General features: G+C 41.0%; 1 protein-coding gene across 1 annotated transcript; it reads right to left on the bottom strand.

The window, feature by feature from the left end:
- Positions 1 to 3,473: 3,473 nt before the first annotated feature.
- LOC117729364 (fibronectin type III domain-containing protein 7-like) lies at positions 3,474 to 14,043 on the bottom strand. The gene is made up of 14 exons (XM_034530368.1): positions 13,782 to 14,043; positions 12,552 to 12,637; positions 12,173 to 12,185; positions 11,744 to 12,004; positions 10,895 to 11,155; positions 9,915 to 10,175; positions 8,875 to 9,141; positions 7,651 to 7,905; positions 7,317 to 7,574; positions 6,565 to 6,819; positions 5,688 to 5,942; positions 4,010 to 4,273; positions 3,651 to 3,680; positions 3,474 to 3,505 (listed from the first exon to the last, which is right to left on the bottom strand). The coding sequence occupies exons 1-14, from the start codon at positions 14,041 to 14,043 to the stop codon at positions 3,474 to 3,476; spliced, it is 2,760 nt and encodes a 919-aa protein (XP_034386259.1).
- Positions 14,044 to 19,846: the final 5,803 nt, after the last annotated feature.

Below are 19,846 nucleotides of genomic sequence, written 5' to 3'. Positions count from 1 at the left end.
GCCTGTAATGACGGCAGTCAGGCAGCAAGGGGCACTGTCGCCTTAGAGGACACTTCCATCACACTGCGGAAACAAGTCTTCATTGATGTAACTAACCTCACACATCAGCAGGGGAAACATGCATCCTTTGGAAGTCAACTTTCCATAATGAATTTAAGATGGGAGTAACTGACGTTTACTCTAACTATTCATTAGCTATTAGGGTGATTGGCCACCCAGACAATAAGGCTAGTTATGTTGTGGGCTGTTTTCTGTAATAATAGTAAAATAGTATTAAAATAGTTAAAATAGTATTCATAAAAAAAATGTCACTACATCATTTGGGGCTCCCCTATGGATGGATGATAACCCCTAGTTTTCACCTGTACTTCCCATGCCAAGGGCTGTTTCTAGCATGAAATAACAAATTTTTAACAAATGTTATGACATTAGTCATGTTTGGGTTTCATGTACATGAAAGCCACCAGAAACCTTTAATCAGGATATTAAGTTACTCATACTTTGACACACGCAAGGGTTCAGTCTGGGCCACCAGTCGATGGCAGTATTATGACTTTAATGCAAATTTAGCAGTCGTGGAGGGTGCATCTCTCCAGCTACAGACCAGTGTGATGCAGCTCTGGTGTCTGTCTGTAACTGTTAGACTATATCTGTTAAATGCAGTGTGATTGTCTGACTTTCTACAAACATTATACACAACAACACTTTAAGGAGTAGGCAAGGCAAGTTTATTTATAGAGCACAATTCGTACACAATTCAAAGTGCTTTACAGTTACATAAAATTACAAAAAGACAAATAAAATCATTCCATAAAAACATTAAAATAATCATTAATTAATTATATTAAAAGCGAAGAGTGCAGATAAAATACTTTCAGTTGTCAAATAGAACTGTCTTCAGCCTGGATTTAAACATTGTCAGAGTTAGGTCCTGTCTCACATATTCTGGAAGACTGTTCCAGATTTTAGCATAAAAGTGAAACGCAGCCTCACCGTGTTTAGTCCTGACTCCAGCAGGAGACCACTCCCTGAGCTTCTCAGAGCCTGAGATGGTTCATATGGCTCTAACATGTCACACATGTACTTTGGTGCTAGACCATGAAGAGATTTGTACACAAGCAGAGCTGTTTTAAAGTCTATTCTCTGAGCAACAGGAAGCCAGTGCAAACACCTGAGCACTGGACTAATATGGTCGTATTTCCTGGTTCTAGTCAGGACTCGAGCAGCAGCGTTCTGGATGTACTGCAGCTGTCTGACAGCTCGTTTAGAGAGCCCAGTGAGCAGACCGTTACAGTAGTCTAACCTGCTGGAGACAAACGCATGGATTAGTCTCTCCAAGTCTGGTTTAGACACTATTCCTTTGATTTTGGCAATGTGTTTTAGATGGTAAAAAGCTGTTGATGTTATTGATTTAATGTGGCTGTTGAAGTTAATTTCTGAGTCCAATATTACCCCTAGATTTCTAACCTGATTTTTAGGTTTTAGAGAGAGAGTCTCAAGGTGACTGATAACACTTTCTCTTTGTTTCTGTGGGCCACAGACAATGATTTCAGTTTTGTCTGAGTTTAGCTGGAGAAAATTGTTTTGCATCCACACACTGATCTGTTCGATGCAGTGACAAAGTAAATCTACAGGCCCATATTCACCTGCCGTCAGTGACACGTAGACACCAGTTTAGAGCAGTACCAGAGATTCCCACCCAGTTTTCTAACCTCTGTAATAAGATCCCATGGTCAACTATGTCAAAGGCAGCGCTCAGGTCCAGCAGAACTAAGACTGAGACTTTGCCTGCGTCTGTGTTCAGGCGGATATCATTTGTCACCTTGATCAGAGCTGTCTCAGTGTTGTGGTGGGGCCTAAAACCTGATTGGAAAGTATCAAAAGCATTGTTAGACAGGAGAAAGTCAGTAAGCTGTTGGTATACTGCTACTGTTTAGCTTATTGATTTATTCTTTTTTTTGATCAATTAGATTATGTATTGAATTTGCTCCAGTTAGGAAGGCGAACCTCACTTGTTACAGTAATTAAACTTGAGGACGCAGCTTTCCAACAAGGCGTCCGAGCATATGAAGAGAAGTTATGAAAGGCTAAAAATACACAAGCTGGACACAAAGGGTCTCTCTCTGTGAAAGATGAGTTACGTTTGGATGGATCTTAAAGTAAGAAATAAATAAAGTGGCATCAATATTGTCAAATGAGAATTCCTTTCATAAATGCTGTACTGTATAATTTAATAGCGTTAAATACCCATGTGAGAACACCAGCAGAAAACTAAAGACAAGATTTTGGTGACTCAGAATACTGAATAATTACTCAATTTAACCTTTTATCTTTCTACGCAGAAATCTATGTGCAAAACAAACCGCAAAACACAGAAATGATGCTGAGGAATTCTTTATTAACTGACATATGCATCGGGTTTCCACAACCACAGGGACACGTATCACAAACAGTTAAATACATCCTGAGAAAAGCAACAGCACATGATGTGTCACCTGGTGTATGATCTCTGCAGTGTGACACAGATCAGGGTCCGCTCGTCATCAGGAGGCTTCCTACTTGGGATCAGGCCTAATTTAATAAGAAACAGTGAGTTGGTCACTTCTCCAATTAACAAGTATTAGAAGTTAAGGGGTAAATTGTTTAAAGTGTTAATTGGGTCACTGCTACTGTTTAGTTTATTGATTTATTCTTTTTTTGATTAATTAGATTATTTATTGGAGTTTTTTAAGGTAATAGCTCAGGGGTATAATCCATATTTTGAGCAGCATACACAAAAGGCATTCTCATTGTTATTCTATTCAAGTGCTTGATGGTGAATGTTGAGGATACAGCGATGGTTTAGTTTGTCCGTGATACAGAAGCCAGGTTTACAACACTGTAAAATACCTCAAACATTTATTCATCTTTATTCGTCATGTTATCACATATTAATCATGGCCAACTGACAAGCATGTTGATAGTTGGTTAAACGCTTCTATTTAGCTGTGAGCATGGCTTTGTTCTAGTGGGGCGGGGATGATGCAGGAGGAAGAGAAGGATTCAAAAGATGGAAGTGTGCATCTGTTGAGAAGACATTCAGTTTACTATTTGACATCTTCAAGTTAGTGGAGACATTTTGATGCAATCAGTTTAAGTAATAAGCAGAGGAAGACATTAATAAACCTGGACTTTTGTAATATATATATATGTATTATGTCGTAATATTTAACGTCTTAAATTAATGCACATTGGAGTTTTAAGTGGACTTTTCTTTTCACATTTTATATCTTGCCTGTGTTGCTTTAATGTTTGAGCTTGCTCAATTGTCTCAAATATTGCATTGTAATTTTTCAGTATATTGTAAACTGTAAAAAGTGAATAAAAGGAGGTAAGTTTAGTCTCACTGGCTTCACAAAAGCAGCTAAATCCAGCTCACTATGGTCAGACGTAATACATTACTGTATAATTATGGTATATTTACTTACCATATTCTAGTCCACACTTCTCTTCCCTCTGTAAATCACTGCAGAAAAACAGGTTGGAGTGGCATTAGAAAAACCATACATTAAAGATATCTACACCAGTAAATACTGAAAATTGTTTTGGTTGTTTCAGTGATTTTGACTAATAATGGCCTTCTAAATATGAATGCAGATGAACATACACACCTGTACCAACGTTGCTCCCTGAACAAGTGACTGAGAACAGAGACAAAGAAGAGTGAAATTCAGTAAAAAAAAAAAAAGTCCTCATCCATATTCAGTGTTTTAGCTATATTTACTTTTTTCATCCCGTAGTTGCTAATCATCTCAAATGTCCGTGCTATGTTCCAATCCCAAATAACGCTAATCAAAGTCCTTTACAGAAGTATATAAAAAGAGCGAAACTGTTGTGAAACTACCAACCGTGCGTTAATAATGCACATTTGCATTATAGACATCTGTTTCAATAGAAACATCATTCACTTTAAAACTGTTGATAAGAAGCACATATTTGCTTCACCAGACATCCCTGTGAGAGGTCATACCTGAGTACTGTCTCTGAGGGCAGAACAGGACTCTGCCGCCCTCTGGAGTGAGCGGAGCCACCACCACGTGATAGACGTCCCCACACTGGATGTTGCCAACGTCACAGCTGCTCTCCCCAGAAGAGGCGGTGCAGGTGTAGTTGTTGCTGCTGCTGCCCACCATCTCTGTGATGGAGCTGTGGCTGCTGCCAGCGCTGCGCCAGTAAACCCGAAGAGAGTTGTTGGCCGTCCTGTAGAGCCTGACGCCTGACGGACAGCAGGCACCTGCCAGAGAGAGAGAGAGAGAGAGAAAGAGAGAGAGAGAGAGAGAGAAAGAGAGAGATGAAGTGATGTGGGAGTTGTGGACATATTATCAAAGGTTACCAGATGTTGGTGGATGTTTAATGTGTCAGAGGCTATTTCAAAGACAGTAACATGGTTTTCTGTATATTCTACAGTACACATGCTGAGTCTGAGATATGAATATTACCAGTATTTTGATTTTAGGAGATATGATGTCAATTTTTGAAGAATAACTCAAACATTCTCCCTCGCTATTGAATTCACAAGCAATGCACGGCTTTATTTGTTCAGTTTAATACACTCAGGGTATTTGTTGCTACAGCCTGACTTGCTCTGTTATGCCCGACCAGGAGCGAGTGGCTGCTGATCACTAACTATTATCCATGTGTGCTACTGTTACACTGCACTTTCATATTTAGCATTATCCAATTGTTACTTTTACTGTTCAGTGAGAGTTACATAAGCGATTTGAGCATATTTCAGTCTTGTGTTTTGTTGTTTTCAACCCAACATATTGACCAATATTCTTTTTTTCACATACATACATGCATTCTATACCTCTTAGATAAGTAAGTGATTAAATAATCAAGTTGAAATTTCTTTCTAATTGACCTCCAGCATATCTATAATTTATTTTTATTACCTATTGATCCAATAATATATCAGCATGGCGAATTTATCGGTCCGGTTCTAATACTTTTACGTTTAATAGATAAAAATGGCCATACTCTTGTTACAGTCTCACATATATGGGAACAAAAACTTTATACGTGGACGTAGTCACCGTGACGCCACCCATTGGCTTCTGTACAGCCATTTAGAAGCCTTGAGTGCAACATTTTAGCCGTCGCCATCTTGTTTTTTTACAATCAGAAGAGACACGAGTATAACCGAACACTGAACAATACATTTGTGTAGCCAACCAAAATGTAACAATTAACTTTCATGAATTGAAAACACAAAGCACCTCAAGCTGTGATAGCGACCCGTCAATCATAAAGTAGCCACGCTCTGAAGCATACAATTATCATATATTTCACTCTAAATGGGAACATAATTTACTCAATGAACATCATGCTGTATTGAAGAAGATGTGAAACTAGAGATTGAGACCATAAACTCACGTTTACAATGTTTACTGAGATTATAAATCAAGTGAGAAGTCGGGAAATTTTCTCATTGACTTCCTTACAACCAGATGTATTTTGCAACCACAGGAGTCGCCCCCTGGTGGCCAGAAGAGAGAAAGCAAGTTTGGCGTCACTTTTCAGACCCGGAGGTTGGCGCCTGTATGGGAAGCCTTATCTCACGTACATGTTCATGATTGTAAAAAGTATAAATGGACAAAAACGACATCAGTGTTGTAATATTAATGGCAGAGAACATATTCACTCACTGGACGAGAAGCCCTGATACGAGCAGTTGGAACTGCGCCCGCTGAGGCTGAAGGCCTCCATGGTGACGGTGTAGTTGGTCCCACAGGTGATGCACCCCATGAGGCAGTGGGGGTCCTGGGTGTGGCAGCGGGCGTGGCCACGCGTTGATGTCAGAGAAGTGATGAACAAATGTGCTCCTTTAGCATGAGACCATGAGACGTTGGTCACTGCCTGCGTTACCTGATCGACTGTTAGGTTGCCCGGGCAACAGGGTTCTGTGAAAGAAGATGATATATGAGGATGTTACGGGTGAAGCACATAGTTACCATCTGTATCTGTTTATGTCACCAAAATATCTGTATTCTCATCTGTATTGGGAAACATCTCTCTCTTTATAGCCTTAATAGTGCTTTTGGAGCTTGATTCATAGTTAGGGCTGAAAGTGAGGATATCCGTGTCTCTGCTTCTCTTTCCAAATCTGTCTCTCACAGGTCCTCCAATTTTATGGAAGTGCAATACTAAATCACAGAAGCGCTCTTTTAATTAATCGAAATCAAGATGTTGCAATTAACAAGTTAATTGATGTGCCAAAAATAAATCACAAACAATGTATAGAATTTAGGCTATAGCTTATTTAGGGCAATCATCATTCTTGAAATCAGTCTTCATGCTCAAGCTGATCATACAAATGTTTACTCTTACTTAATCTTGTATAAAAGTAAAACATTGTGAGTTTCTTTGTGTTGCTACTTTTGCCTCAGTAAAAGATCTGAATACTCCTCTGTGAATTGGAGATTTTGGACCAAAGACGCTTTTATAAGTAACAAACTTTTAACCTGATACCCGTGTGTACTTTTTCTATGAAGTGGATCAATCCATCCCTTTGACCACACTCACCTGTTTCCAGAGAGTCAGAGTAGCTGGGTAAACTCTGGCCAAAGGGGCCGGTTGCCGTGACGCTGACTTCATACATGGAGCCGCAGGGAAGGTCAGTGATGTCGCAGCTGTTCCCGTTGGTGGTGCAGTTGTGTCTGCCGTCATCTCCCGACGCGCTCACGGTGTAAGTAGCGGCTCTGTTGTTTGCTGTCCAGCTGACACCGACGCAGGAGGAGGTTTTCAGATTCAGCATCAGATTCATCGGCATGCAGGGAGCTGATGGGGACGAAAGAAAGACTTTATTGGGTTTGTTCAGACCTACATGTTTCACCAACAGAGGGGAACATAATGACAATCGCTGTGCCGCTCAATTACTTAGCTGAGAATATCATACAGCCATTAAAATAAACTTTAAATATCAGACACTCACTGCCCACTTTATTAAGAACACCTGTCTACAATTTATTGTAATGCACGACATCAGCACTGCAGTGAATTCTATTTCCCACTTTTTTTTTCCGACTGGACATTTATAATTAATTCATGGCACAGCTGTTGTATCGGATCGCGTTAGAATGTAGATTTGTGAAGCTAATAAAGTGGGCAGTGAGTCTACTTCTCTATCCACTGCGGGTTTTCATCCATAAAATGTGAACAAAACGCCGCTTTTTGCCTCATACTGGTAGAAAGTATTTTATTAATTGTTCAGTCAGGCTCAGTCTGGATATTTTCTGGATACATGTATATACGGAATATGAACAGAGGTTTTCTACCTGTGTTTTTAGTGTGAGCTTTACATGCACGGTTGCATCCACTGATTTCATTGCAGGGCGTCACCAGCACGCTGTAGCGACGGTCGCAGCTGAGGTCAGAGAGGGCGCACACCGGGGCCGTGTCGTTACACAGGATCACCTCTGAGCCGCCTGCCGCTCGAGTCTCGTACAGCTGGGCCCCCTGCGAGGCCGTCCACGTGATCTCCAGAGTGTCAGTGCTCACCAGGGAGACTGACACGGCCTCCGGACAACAGGGCACTGGAAGACACAGGTGATACACAAGTATCGTCGTAAGGACTCAAAATCCTAAAACCTGAGGTGACGTAGTACTTACAGGTGGTATAGTTGAGAATCTGCCCTCGAGGACTGCTGCCAGCGTGGTTGAACGCAAACACAGACATCAGGTATGTGTGGCCACACTTGCAGTGGTAGGTGCAGTTGTTGCTGGTGGTGTTGCAGGCCTCCTCGGTGCCGGCGCCGCTCTCGATGAAGGCCTGGTAGCTGTCGGCATGAGGCAGCGTGTCCCAAGTCAGCGTGCAGTTTCCTGCAGTTGACTCCATGAGAGCCAAAGACTGAGGTGGACAAGGGACTGGCACAACAGGTCAGCAGGTCGCACTCAAATACTGAAAGTGGTTTCAGACCAGTGGTCTTATAGTGCGCATTTCTCACCAGTAATCACAAACTGATGATATTTCAATATTGTTTTACTATATAATGAAGTGTGATAATAACTATTGCAGCCTATTATAGTGTATCTGCAAAGTATCTGTATCATTTCATTAGTTATTGTTAGGTTTGATCTATTAAATTGAACCAGCAACAGCCAGCAGATATAATCACCTGGAAAAATAGTGCAGCATTGTTTGCCTTTATATAATTTTATGTCTTTTATGTTTGACAACATCTTAATGATGCACTATGTGCTCCATCCCATGAAGTTGCTGACATTTATTTCTTCCTATTCTTTTTTGTCTTTGTACAGTTTTGATAAAATGTACTACCTTACAGTAATGACACAACCTAAGCATCTTGAGCTTAACCAAACCAGTTAACAGACTGGTCTGAACATTAATTGATTGTGCTACTAGTGGTCAAAAACCCCACAGGGTCATTTTAACTCTTATGGTTTGGATTAATCGTGGCATCCTCTAAAAGCTCTCAAACCCTCATATGTTTGCTTACACTATAACTGTTTTGATGTACCAATTACCTAACTAATTTGAGTTTTGGTATTAGGCATGGGTGATATGGCTAAAATCGTAGATGACGATACAATTTTATATATAATGAAATATCTGGTCATTCATGCGGAAAAATAACAGACTAATCCAGTAAATTCAATACCTGAAAAATCAAAGTATATCATCATTTTCATACAAAAATACAGTAAATCCTTATTAAATGTAATAACATTTCCATAAATAAGGCGAGCTCATTGATTGTCGATAATAACCTTTTATAACCAGATAGTTACCTTTTGATCCCACTTATGTCAGTGTCGGGGTAAAATCAAATCAAAGTCAAAATATATATCAAGAAAAACCCGATCACTACTCACAGGTGATGAACACCACGGGGCTGGATGGCTGGCTGGGCCCGGCCTCGTTGAAGGCCGTGACCTGGATGGTGTGTACCTCTCCACAGCTCACTGGCCTCAGGGTGCAGGAGCTGGATGTGGAGTTACAGGTGAGGTTCTGGTCACTCGTCGCATGGTATTGGATGGATCCGTAGACCCTCTGGTCGAGTTCCCAGGACACAGAGAGTCCGGACACACCGTTACTCATCACCACAGCAGACACATTGGCACAAAATGGTGATGGAGGCCCTGTTAAAACACACGCACTCGACCAGTCAAACACACACGCATACAGACATACACATTTGATACTTTGATACCAAGCTGGAAACAGTAGTAGAGTAATATTTACTCAAGTACTCTCAATTTGATGTTTGTTACTTCATACTTCAGTGTTAAGGTTTAGTCCACTGTGTTTATTTTTGAGGAAAATACTTAATTATACTATATTTATCAGATGGCTTTAGTTACAGGTTTAAAATCAAGATGGTATAGATAATAGGGAGATACAATATGATACACACAGACCCGCTGTATTAGCATTGAAATACTGTTTACAACATAATATTTGTTTTCTTTACCTTTCAGTCCTTATGTGTAGAATGTATCTTTATATATTATTAGAGCATGCAAAAGTCTTTGTGGAGAAATGAATTAGATCCGGCAAGAGTTGGAGCAACGTGTTGCACCAATTCATGCTTTATGTCCGGATCTATATGTTTGGATTCTCCCACTAGGGAGCGCCAGAGATGGACATTTTCAAATCTAATTCTGAGGATAAATAGGTGAAATAAATGAATGCTCCTTGGCAAATGGTTTAACTTTGATGCTTTAATGCAACTCAAGCAAAACAGGCCACCTAGACACACTCTACACTATTGAAAACCAAATATCAGGCAAATAAAATGTGTATTAAATGTATAATATATATCTCACGTATTATTATAAAGCCACATAAAGGACTACAGACAGGAACTAGCGTGTACAACAACACACAGAGACGTGTCTCAGTGCCTCCTTACTTGTTGTCTGGTTGACGTACAGACTGCCTTCTCCCGGTCGGCCCTCGAGGTCCCAGGCGAAACCCTCAATGACAAAGAGGGCGCCGGCATCCAGGCCAGAGAGGGTCAGATTGGTGTTGGAGGTGTTGTGCTTCATGCTGGTGTTTGAGCCAAACTGGTATGTAGACAGGGTGTAGTGGACAGCGTGAGCAACAGGAGCCCAGGATACGATGATGCTGTCATTGCTGGGGGATGAGGCCGAGAGCTGAGGAGGAGGCAAAACTGTGGAGGAGAAAAATTACATTCATGAGATGTTTTATTTAGGCATTAATGTTATATTATTTCTGTTTGTATGGACTTTTTTTTCTATTTTCTTACTTTCAAGTTATTTTCAAAAATCTATGGGTCCATCAATGCTATTTTTTTGCACCTAAAGTATGAAAGTCACAGTTCTCAAGTTGTTTTATGACTATAGGTGAGCAATTCACCTCAGATGTGGGAACTTAAATTGACATGTGATGAACTTTTTAGGCCATTATGCCATGATTGACAGGCTTAAAGGCCTGAATGGAGTCTGACATATTAAGTAGCCTACAGAAATACAAGACAATGAAATCAGAGATGCATGAAGACAAACAGTGGACACAAAATTGTGAAACTGCTTGTAGCATTTTGGTTTGGCTCATGTAAATCAGACCCCCCCCCCTTTCTCAGGATCAAGTCAACCCATTGTGTTTGGCACCTGACAGGGGTCAGGTATAGTTACCACTGATACAGGTAGGTAGTGGCTTTGCTAGGGGACAATGAGGCAGCTCAAGTGACTTCTGTGGGGTATGGGGATCAATGAGAACAGGACACGTTGTTTCTCCATGAACGTACGATTTGTTTCTACACATAAACCAGTCCTTTGTTATTTTGCCATGATATGTTCAGTATTTATGAGGTTTTGTTTCCCAGATGTGGAAGTAATGAATCTAACAATATGCACACATAAAGTATACCTGTCTTTGCAGTCAGAGGAAGAGACGGCTGGCTCCGGCCTCCCCCGTGGGCGGCCATGATGCTGAGCGTGTACTCAGTGTATGGTGCGAGGGACTCAATCTCAGCGGGGGTGGAGGACACTGTGTCTTCTCTGAAGAAGCCCTTGGTATTCTGGATTCGTAGGATGTAATGAGTCGCCCCGGTCTCCAAGTTGAACGACGTTATCAAGGTCTCGCTATCCTTCGACTTCATTGTCTGGATGGGATCCATCATCTCAGGGGCTGAAACAGTCACAGTCAGTTCACAGCCGAGATGGCCTCCAAGAAAAGGACGCATACTGTGGAAAAGAAACTTCAAGGAAAATGTTGGTAGTGAAATGAGATGGCTGTCCTCCACCTTCTCATCAATAATTGACTGTGGAATCTACCTTTTACCTACAAATTTCGGGATTAGTACTGAGATACATTTTATTTATTTATCTGATCTCCATGTGTATATTTAAGAAATCAACAAACAACACTATCAAACAAACTGAATGTATCAATAAAGAGATGTCCTCTTATGTTGTTATTGAACTAATAGTGACTCCTGGTCCTTCGCCCAGTGTACGTTGTCAACCGACCGCCATCAAAGTAACATTTAGGTGTATTTACATTGTAATATTAGTAAATATTTAGATAAGTAGGGTGTATGGCAGTAAAGAATGTACTGTGCAAATTCTTCAACCACATGCAACACCAGAAAATATATTAAAACAAACAGCTTGTTTTTTTTAAATGGAAAAGTACACAATGATAAAGCCCTGATTGAAACATTGGCTCAGTTTGTGCTGAAACATGACAGGTATTGACACAAGCGTATACTCTTACCTGTGGATGACTCAACAGCTGCAGAGCTCAGGGTTACTTGGGAACTATCCAGGGCTTCAACTGTGAATATATACATGATGTTCGGGAACAGAGAGTTTACAGAGCCCAGCACTGTGTTTGGACCAAACGCGGCAAAAGCCATGTGGTTGCTGGGTGAGCTTTTGGGGGCGACGGTGATCTTGTATGAGCTGGCTCCGGAGAACCTGGACCATCGGAGAATTGCGGCCTTGGTCGTTACTGAGAACACGGATACTTGGATATCTGATGAGAGAGATGACAGAAGTGGAGATCAATACCGTATATGTTTACACCCTGAGATGGATTTCTTTACTTATAGATGTGTGATATAATCAAGATTGAGCCCTTTCCTTCTCATATATGACAATTATATACAAATCTACAGTGGAGTTATGGTAAAAGAGAACATACCTTGGGCTGCAGCCTGCAAATATAGATGAGAAATATTGTTAACAATACTTAATTACATAAAAGTTCAAGTTACTTCCAACAAGTTAACCACTTGTAATGTTGCATTACATTGTGCTCACACAACGAAATGTCGGTGCCTAAATTCAAAGTAGGACATAAATTATTATAACAAATTGTATTCCATTACTGTACCTTTGAGCAGATGCCTAGCAAGACACAAATCACCAGCCACTTCATAGCGCCTGTTCTTCACGTATGTCTCTTAAAACAACTCTTTTACACACACTTTATAACTTCTGTTAGATTTCTAAAAATGCTTCACTCTTAGCTGTTTTACCGTTTCTCAAACACATCTGGTGTCTGTGTCCGGTTGAAATACCTCCATCTGGTCCCTCCCACTGGGGGCAAATATCCAGTAACAGCGAAGCACAGAGATGCACCTTGGGAAAGGTGCAGGTTCGGTAACTTGAAAACAAAACACAAAGGCAAGACATTCTATATTCAAGGATGTCGTCAAAACACAACACAATGTAACACGGTTTGGGGTCTGACAAAGGAATTGGACTCCCCGATAGCTTAATCCTTCCCTTTCACCCTGAGGTCTGAAATGACTAATACATTTTCTAAAAGAAACACCCAGATGAAATTCCTGGAATAAAGATACTGAACATTAGGAGGTAGGAAGTAAAAATGTTCAACATTTTTGACTCCCTATTATGTTTTTCCATATGGAAGACAAGCCCGACCAATCACATGTCCAGGCTTCTAGAAGACTCTCTCAACCATTTTAAACAGGTTTGTCTTCCAAGTATTTTAAACAGGCTTGTCTTCCATATGGAAAAACATAATAGGGAGTCAAAAATGTCAAAAAACTTCCTACATAATACCTGGGTGGTCCAACCATAAAGTAATGCTTGATTTGGAAAAACAATGGAGTCAATCTGTAAAGATATGGGTCAGAAAGTCAGAAAATGTTATCTCATACATATGGTATGGCCATCTGAATTATTGTAAATAAATCTATGTACAGGTTATTTTCAGAAACAGTGACAAGGAAAATATTATGGCCTTCCATGTTTATGCCAAACAAGTAGCAGGATACTGCAGGGAATCAAACCCCATCCCAGTAAACCAGGAGTACCATTACCAGTGCCTTTTGCTTTTTGAGGCTACATGGGAGGTAAAGCAAAACCTGCCAGTACCCGCGACGTGCGAGGATTATTCTATTTCTTCCGTACGTATTTTGGTCCTCTTCTATTCCTTCTATCTATTCATATTTCTAACTTTTCAAATGTTGTTATAATAAATCTTTTATGGTTATGTTTTTGAATGGGATCATAATGGAGAAAGTCTTAAAATTAAAAACCATATAAAATCTTCATACTTTCAGCTAAAGACCATTTAAATTTTAAAATGTTGACAGAACCTTTAACTATTACTGTATATTTTCAGATATTTTTTATCTTTTCACTTTTTCAAATGATTCATTTTTTTATGGAATATAAAATGAATGGGATGCTATGGAGGAAAACTTAAAATCCTAGCAAGACAACATAAGACAAAAAGATAGCTTTAATCCTGTACACATCCGATCTTTGAGCTTGTCCACCTTGGCTGCCATCGTCTCTGCCTCTGCCATTATCTCGACTGCCTCCCCCACCGCCCTGGTCAATTACTATAATGATGCACTCTCCTCCTGTCTTGATGTCGTCGCCCCCAGAAAATCCAAACTTGTCTCCTTCACCCACTCTGCCCCCTGGTTTACTGACCAACTTTGCCACCTCAAAGTGCAGGGCCGTCAACTGGAACGTCTTGCCAACAAAACTGGAATCACTGTTCACCTTGATGCCTTCAAACTCCACCAACAACATTATAAAGATGCCCTCAACACCGCTCGCTCCTTTCACTACTCCTCCATCATCCAATCTGGCTCCAGCAACCCCAAAACGCTTTTCTCCACCATCAACAAACTCCTCAAGCCCATGGACACCATCTCCACCTCCTTCACCACCAGCAAATGCAACTAATTTCTAGCATGGGCTACAAGCATATGGGACAGTCAGTCTCCCACTATTTCCTAATTTCTGTGCTTCTCTGAGATGCATAAGGTTTTTGATCACCCCGTTAGCAGAGGGGACATTGCCGCACGCCTACTCTCCCTACGGCAGGGGTCCCGCAGCGTAGCTGAGTTTTCCCTTGACATCAGAACTGTAGCGCAGGGGTCTGGGTGGTCTGATGTGTCTCTCCAGGGTTTTTTTCTCAAGGCACTAAATAACACGGTGAGGGAGGAATTAGTTGTGAGGGAGGACTCAGAAAGCCTCAATGCCTTAATCACCTTGGCTGTAAGGCTGGAGAGCCGTCTTGAGGAGTTTAGGAGAGAGAGACCTAGTCGCTTTTTTAACGACAAAATCATCGCAATACACTATCTAATATCATCCTTGACCCCACCCTCTCTTTCCTACCCACGCCAACCACATCACTAAAACTGCCTTCTTTCATCTCAGGAACATTGCACGCCTCCAGCCCTCCCTGTGCTCTGCCACCACTGAAATTCTTATCCATGCCCTCATAACCTCCAGACTTGACTACTGCAACAGCATCCTCTTTGGCTCTCCCAACAAAATTCTCAACAAACTTCAGTATGTTCAGAACTCTGCTGCACGACTGCTCACCTCTGTTACACCCAGACCTTCTGGGTAGCTCTGTGTTCACTGTCTGCTCCGTTGTGTTGTCTGTCACTCACCTTGTCTCTCGTTCCAGACGCCTCCCTCCTCGTGTGCCGCCCTCCTGTGTGATTGCAAGTCCCGCCCTCATTGTGTCCACCTGTGTCTCGTTCCCCTGTGTATTTAGTCTGTGTCAACTCCCTGTCCTGTGTCGGTTTGTCTTTTGATGTCGTTGAGCCAATTAGTCCACCATAATGGACCTGTACTTGTGTAGCGCTTTTCGAGCTCCAACCACTCAAAGCACTTTCACACTATTTATTATTTTATTTTTATTATTAGCCTTTAACCAGGTCTGTCCCGTTGAGATACAATGACCTCTTTTTCAAGGGAAGCCTGGCCAAGACAGCAGCATAGAAAAATTGCAACAGACACAACAGAAATCACATAACACAGATAAAATACATTAAAAAAGATAAGGCAACAGGACTAAAGCTCCGGATTCACACCAAAACAAGAACAATTCAATACAATGGCTTTTGTAGTAATCTTATCCTGAAAATTATCTGGCTAACTCAGTAAATATAGGAAAGGGACACAAAACACCAGATCCCATCAAGCTAAAGCCAGTACCACATGGACCTGTACTTGTGTAGCGCTTTTTGAGCTCCGACCACTCAAAGCACTTTCACACTATATTGAATTGAATTAAATCTAAAAAAAATTTGTATAGCCTAAAATCACACATTCGCCTCCAGGGCTTTACAATTTATACATATACGACGTCCCTGTCCCGGGACGTCACATCGGATCAGGAAAAACTCCAGAAAAGCCTGGCTTTTGTAGTAATCTTATCCTGAAAATTATGCGGCTAACTCAGGCCTGTACTGGCCTGAGCTGGATGGGATCTGGTGTTTTGTGTTTCTTTCCTATATTAACCTTAGGAGGGACGGAGGAGCGCGAGAGTCTGCTTGTGGCGAGGCTGAACGGTGCACTCAAAGCACTTTCGAACTATATTGAATTCAATTCAATAAAAAAATTAATTGTATAGCCTAAAATCACAAATTCGCCTCCTGGGCTTATCCGGCTAATTTAGTTTTCGAGCTCCGACCACTCAAAGCACTTTCAGACTATATTGAATTCAATTCAATAAAAAATGTTTTTTATTGAATTCAATTCAATAAAAAATGTTTTTTTTATAGCCTAAAATCACAAATTCGCCTCCTGGGCTTATCCGGCTAATTCAGTTTTCGAGCTCCGACCACTCAAAGCACTTTCAGACTATATTGAATTCAATTCAATAAAAAATGTTTTTTATTGAATTCAATTCAATAAAAAATGTTTTTTTATAGCCTAAAATCACAAATTCGCCTCCTGGGCTTATCCGGCTAATTCAGTTTTCGAGCTCCGACCACTCAAAGCACTTTCAGACTATATTGAATTCAATTCAATAAAAAATGTTTTTTATTGAATTCAATTCAATAAAAAATGTTTTTTTTATAGCCTAAAATCACAAATTCGCCTCCTGGGCTTATCCGGCTAATTCAGTTTTCGAGCTCCGACCACTCAAAGCACTTTCAGACTATATTGAATTCAATTCAATAAAAAATGTTTTTTATTGAATTCAATTCAATAAAAAATGTTTTTTTATAGCCTAAAATCACAAATTCGCCTCCTGGGCTTATCCGGCTAATTCAGTTTTCGAGCTCCGACCACTCAAAGCACTTTCAGACTATATTGAATTCAATTCAATAAAAAATGTTTTTTATTGAATTCAATTCAATAAAAAATGTTTTTTTTAATAGCCTAAAATCACAAATTCGCCTCCTGGGCTTATCCGGCTAATTCAGTTTTCGAGCTCCGACCACTCAAAGCACTTTCAGACTATATTGAATTCAATTCAATAAAAAATGTTTTTTATTGAATTCAATTCAATAAAAAATGTTTTTTTTATAGCCTAAAATCACAAATTCGCCTCCTGGGCTTATCCGGCTAATTCAGTTTTCGAGCTCCGACCACTCAAAGCACTTTCAGACTATATTGAATTCAATTCAATAAAAAATGTTTTTTATTGAATTCAATTCAATAAAAAATGTTTTTTTATAGCCTAAAATCACAAATTCGCCTCCTGGGCTTATCCGGCTAATTCAGTTTTCGAGCTCCGACCACTCAAAGCACTTTCAGACTATATTGAATTCAATTCAATAAAAAATGTTTTTTATTGAATTCAATTCAATAAAAAATGTTTTTTTTATAGCCTAAAATCACAAATTCGCCTCCTGGGCTTATCCGGCTAATTCAGTTTTCGAGCTCCGACCACTCAAAGCACTTTCAGACTATATTGAATTCAATTCAATAAAAAATGTTTTTTATTGAATTCAATTCAATAAAAAATGTTTTTTTATAGCCTAAAATCACAAATTCGCCTCCAGGGCTTTACAATTTGTACATATACGACGTCCCTGTCCCGGGACGTCACATCGGATCAGGAAAAACTCCAGCAAAGCCTGGCTTTTGTAGTAATCTTATCCTGAAAATTATCCAGCTAACTCAGTTAGACGAGAAATGGGGGCACTGTACCTAAAATCACAAATTCGCCTCCTGGGCTTATCTGGCTAATTCAGTTTTCGAGCTCTGACCAATCAAAGCACTTTCACACTATATTTAATTAAATTCAGTGGGAAGGTGTGATGTTGCTGATGTCCTCTTCTATGTAATCCTCTAACAACAGAGCAATGGCAGTAGACACATCTTTTGGGATTCGCTCGATGGAGTGGGAAGGTGTGGTGATTACGATGTCCTCTTCTATGTAATCCTCTAACACCGGAGAGACAACGTTACACATACTCAATGTGGGTGGGGCTGGTGGAGATGAGAAGACGTTGGGTTCAGATGACTGTTCATTCAACGACAAATTGTTGTCTGCTATTGGACAGACCTTTCTCCACGGCCATTTCCAAAACCAGCTCTTCGCAGACTTCTTTTTCTGGATTTTGGAAGTATTTCCATTCCTTGACTTGAGGAGGCATTTCATTGCCTCGGTAACAAATGTCTTGCAAGCTGTGCAATTTAAGAACTTGCAGCAATTGACAGAACTAACATGAGGGAGTCCTCCATTCAGTGACACTTGTATGGCCTCTGAGACAATCAATTGGATCTCGTCACCAATTATTTTGTTTGCAGTGGGTGTCATGCTAATGTCTGCAGCAGCCACATCATAGAAAGCCTTGCTGACGGAGGTTTTCAAAGGCTGCAGGAGGACTGTTTGTGTGCGATTCATCTTTTCTAAATCACTGAGTAACTCCACAAAGTCGTTTACCACATCTAAACATAGTTTAACTAGCTTTGCTTTCATCTCATCATCATAGGAACCTTCACACATTTCCTTTGATTTAAAGTCCTTAACCTTTAAATCCTCCGATTCCAGAGGATGGGTTCCGATTGAGGTTGTGGGAAACATATCTTCAGGGTACACACATCTGGATGAATGTGTGTTTTTTACAGGGTCCTCTGATGGTTTGTCCATTTTTAAGGATTCCTCTCCAGGAAATGGAGATCCTGGTTTTGCTCTCAAATCCCCATCCTCTAAATCCAACTGTTCCACATGGACAGAGCTTATTTTAGAGTTTGAGGTTGAGGTAGATGGTTCTTGAGAAGATGGAGTTTCCGCCTCGATATCATAAACCAAATCTGGATCAGAAGCCAGTGGGACCTTTTGATTTGGTTTTGATTTGAAGAACCACTTCATCCTCTGAAAGCCGGTTTTACATGTTCTCACAAATGTGCTCTGTTGGCTGGAGCCGGCTGGTGAGAGAGGGAGTTGAGGGACAGACTTCAGGGCGTTCTCATCAGTCCTGATGTCCACACTGGAGCCGATTGAGATCGTGGGAAACATCTCTTCAGGGGACCCACATCTGGATGAATCTGTTGTTTTTACAGGGTCCTCTGATCCTGCGTCCATTTTTAAGGACTCCTCTCCAGGAAATGAAGATCCTGGTTTTGCTCCCAAATCCTCCTGTTCCAGAGGGACAGAACTTATCTCAGCACTCTCACCAGTCTTGATGTTGTCACTGCAGCCGATTGAGGTTGTGGGAGATGATTCTTGTGGACATGGAGTGAAAGATGTTAAATCACTGCTTTCCCCCTCGAGATCATCAACCAAATCTGGATCAGAAGCCAGCGGGACCTTTTGATTTGGTTTTGATTTGAAGAACCACTTCCTTACAGACTTCATCCTCTGAAAGACAGTTTTACGTTTTCTCACAAATATGCTCCGTTGGCTGGAGCCGGCTGGTGAGAGAGGGAGTTGAGGGACAGACTTCAGGGCGTTCTCATCAGTCCTGATGTCCTCACTGGAGCCGATTGAGATCGTGGGAAACATCTCTTCAGGGGACCCACATCTGGATGAATCTGTTGTTTTTACAGGGTCCTCTGATCCTGCGTCCATTTTTAAGGACTCCTCTCCAGGAAATGAAGATCCTGGTTTTGCTCCCAAATCCTCCTGTTCCAGAGGGACAGAACTTATCTCGGCACTCTCGCCAGTCCTGATGTCGTCACTGCACCCGATTGAGGTTATGGGAGATGATTCTTGAGGAGATGGAGATGATTCTTGTGGACATGGAGTGAAAGATGTTAAATCACTGCTTTCCCCCTCGAGATCATCAACCAAATCTGGATCAGAAGCCAGCGGGACCTTTTGATTTGGTTTTGATTTGAAGAACCACTTCCTTACAGACTTCATCCTCTGAAAGACGGTTTTACGTTTTCTCACAAATATGCTCAGTTGGCTGGAGCCGGCTGGTGAGAGAGGGAGTTGAGGGACAGACTTCAGGGCGTTCTCATCAGTCCTGATGTCCTCACTGGAGCCGATTGAGATCGTGGGAAACATCTCTTCAGGGGACCCACATCTGGATGAATCTGTTGTTTTTACAGGGTCCTCTGATCCTGCGTCCATTTTTAAGGACTCCTCTCCAGGAAATGAAGATCCTGGTTTTGCTCCCAAATCCTCCTGTTC

The sequence above is a fragment of the Cyclopterus lumpus genome, chromosome 4 (genome assembly GCF_009769545.1).
Source record: "Cyclopterus lumpus isolate fCycLum1 chromosome 4, fCycLum1.pri, whole genome shotgun sequence".
NCBI lineage: Eukaryota > Metazoa > Chordata > Actinopteri > Perciformes > Cyclopteridae > Cyclopterus > Cyclopterus lumpus.
Note: the sequence above shows the minus strand (reverse complement) of the source record. Positions and strands in the feature narration are given on the sequence as shown.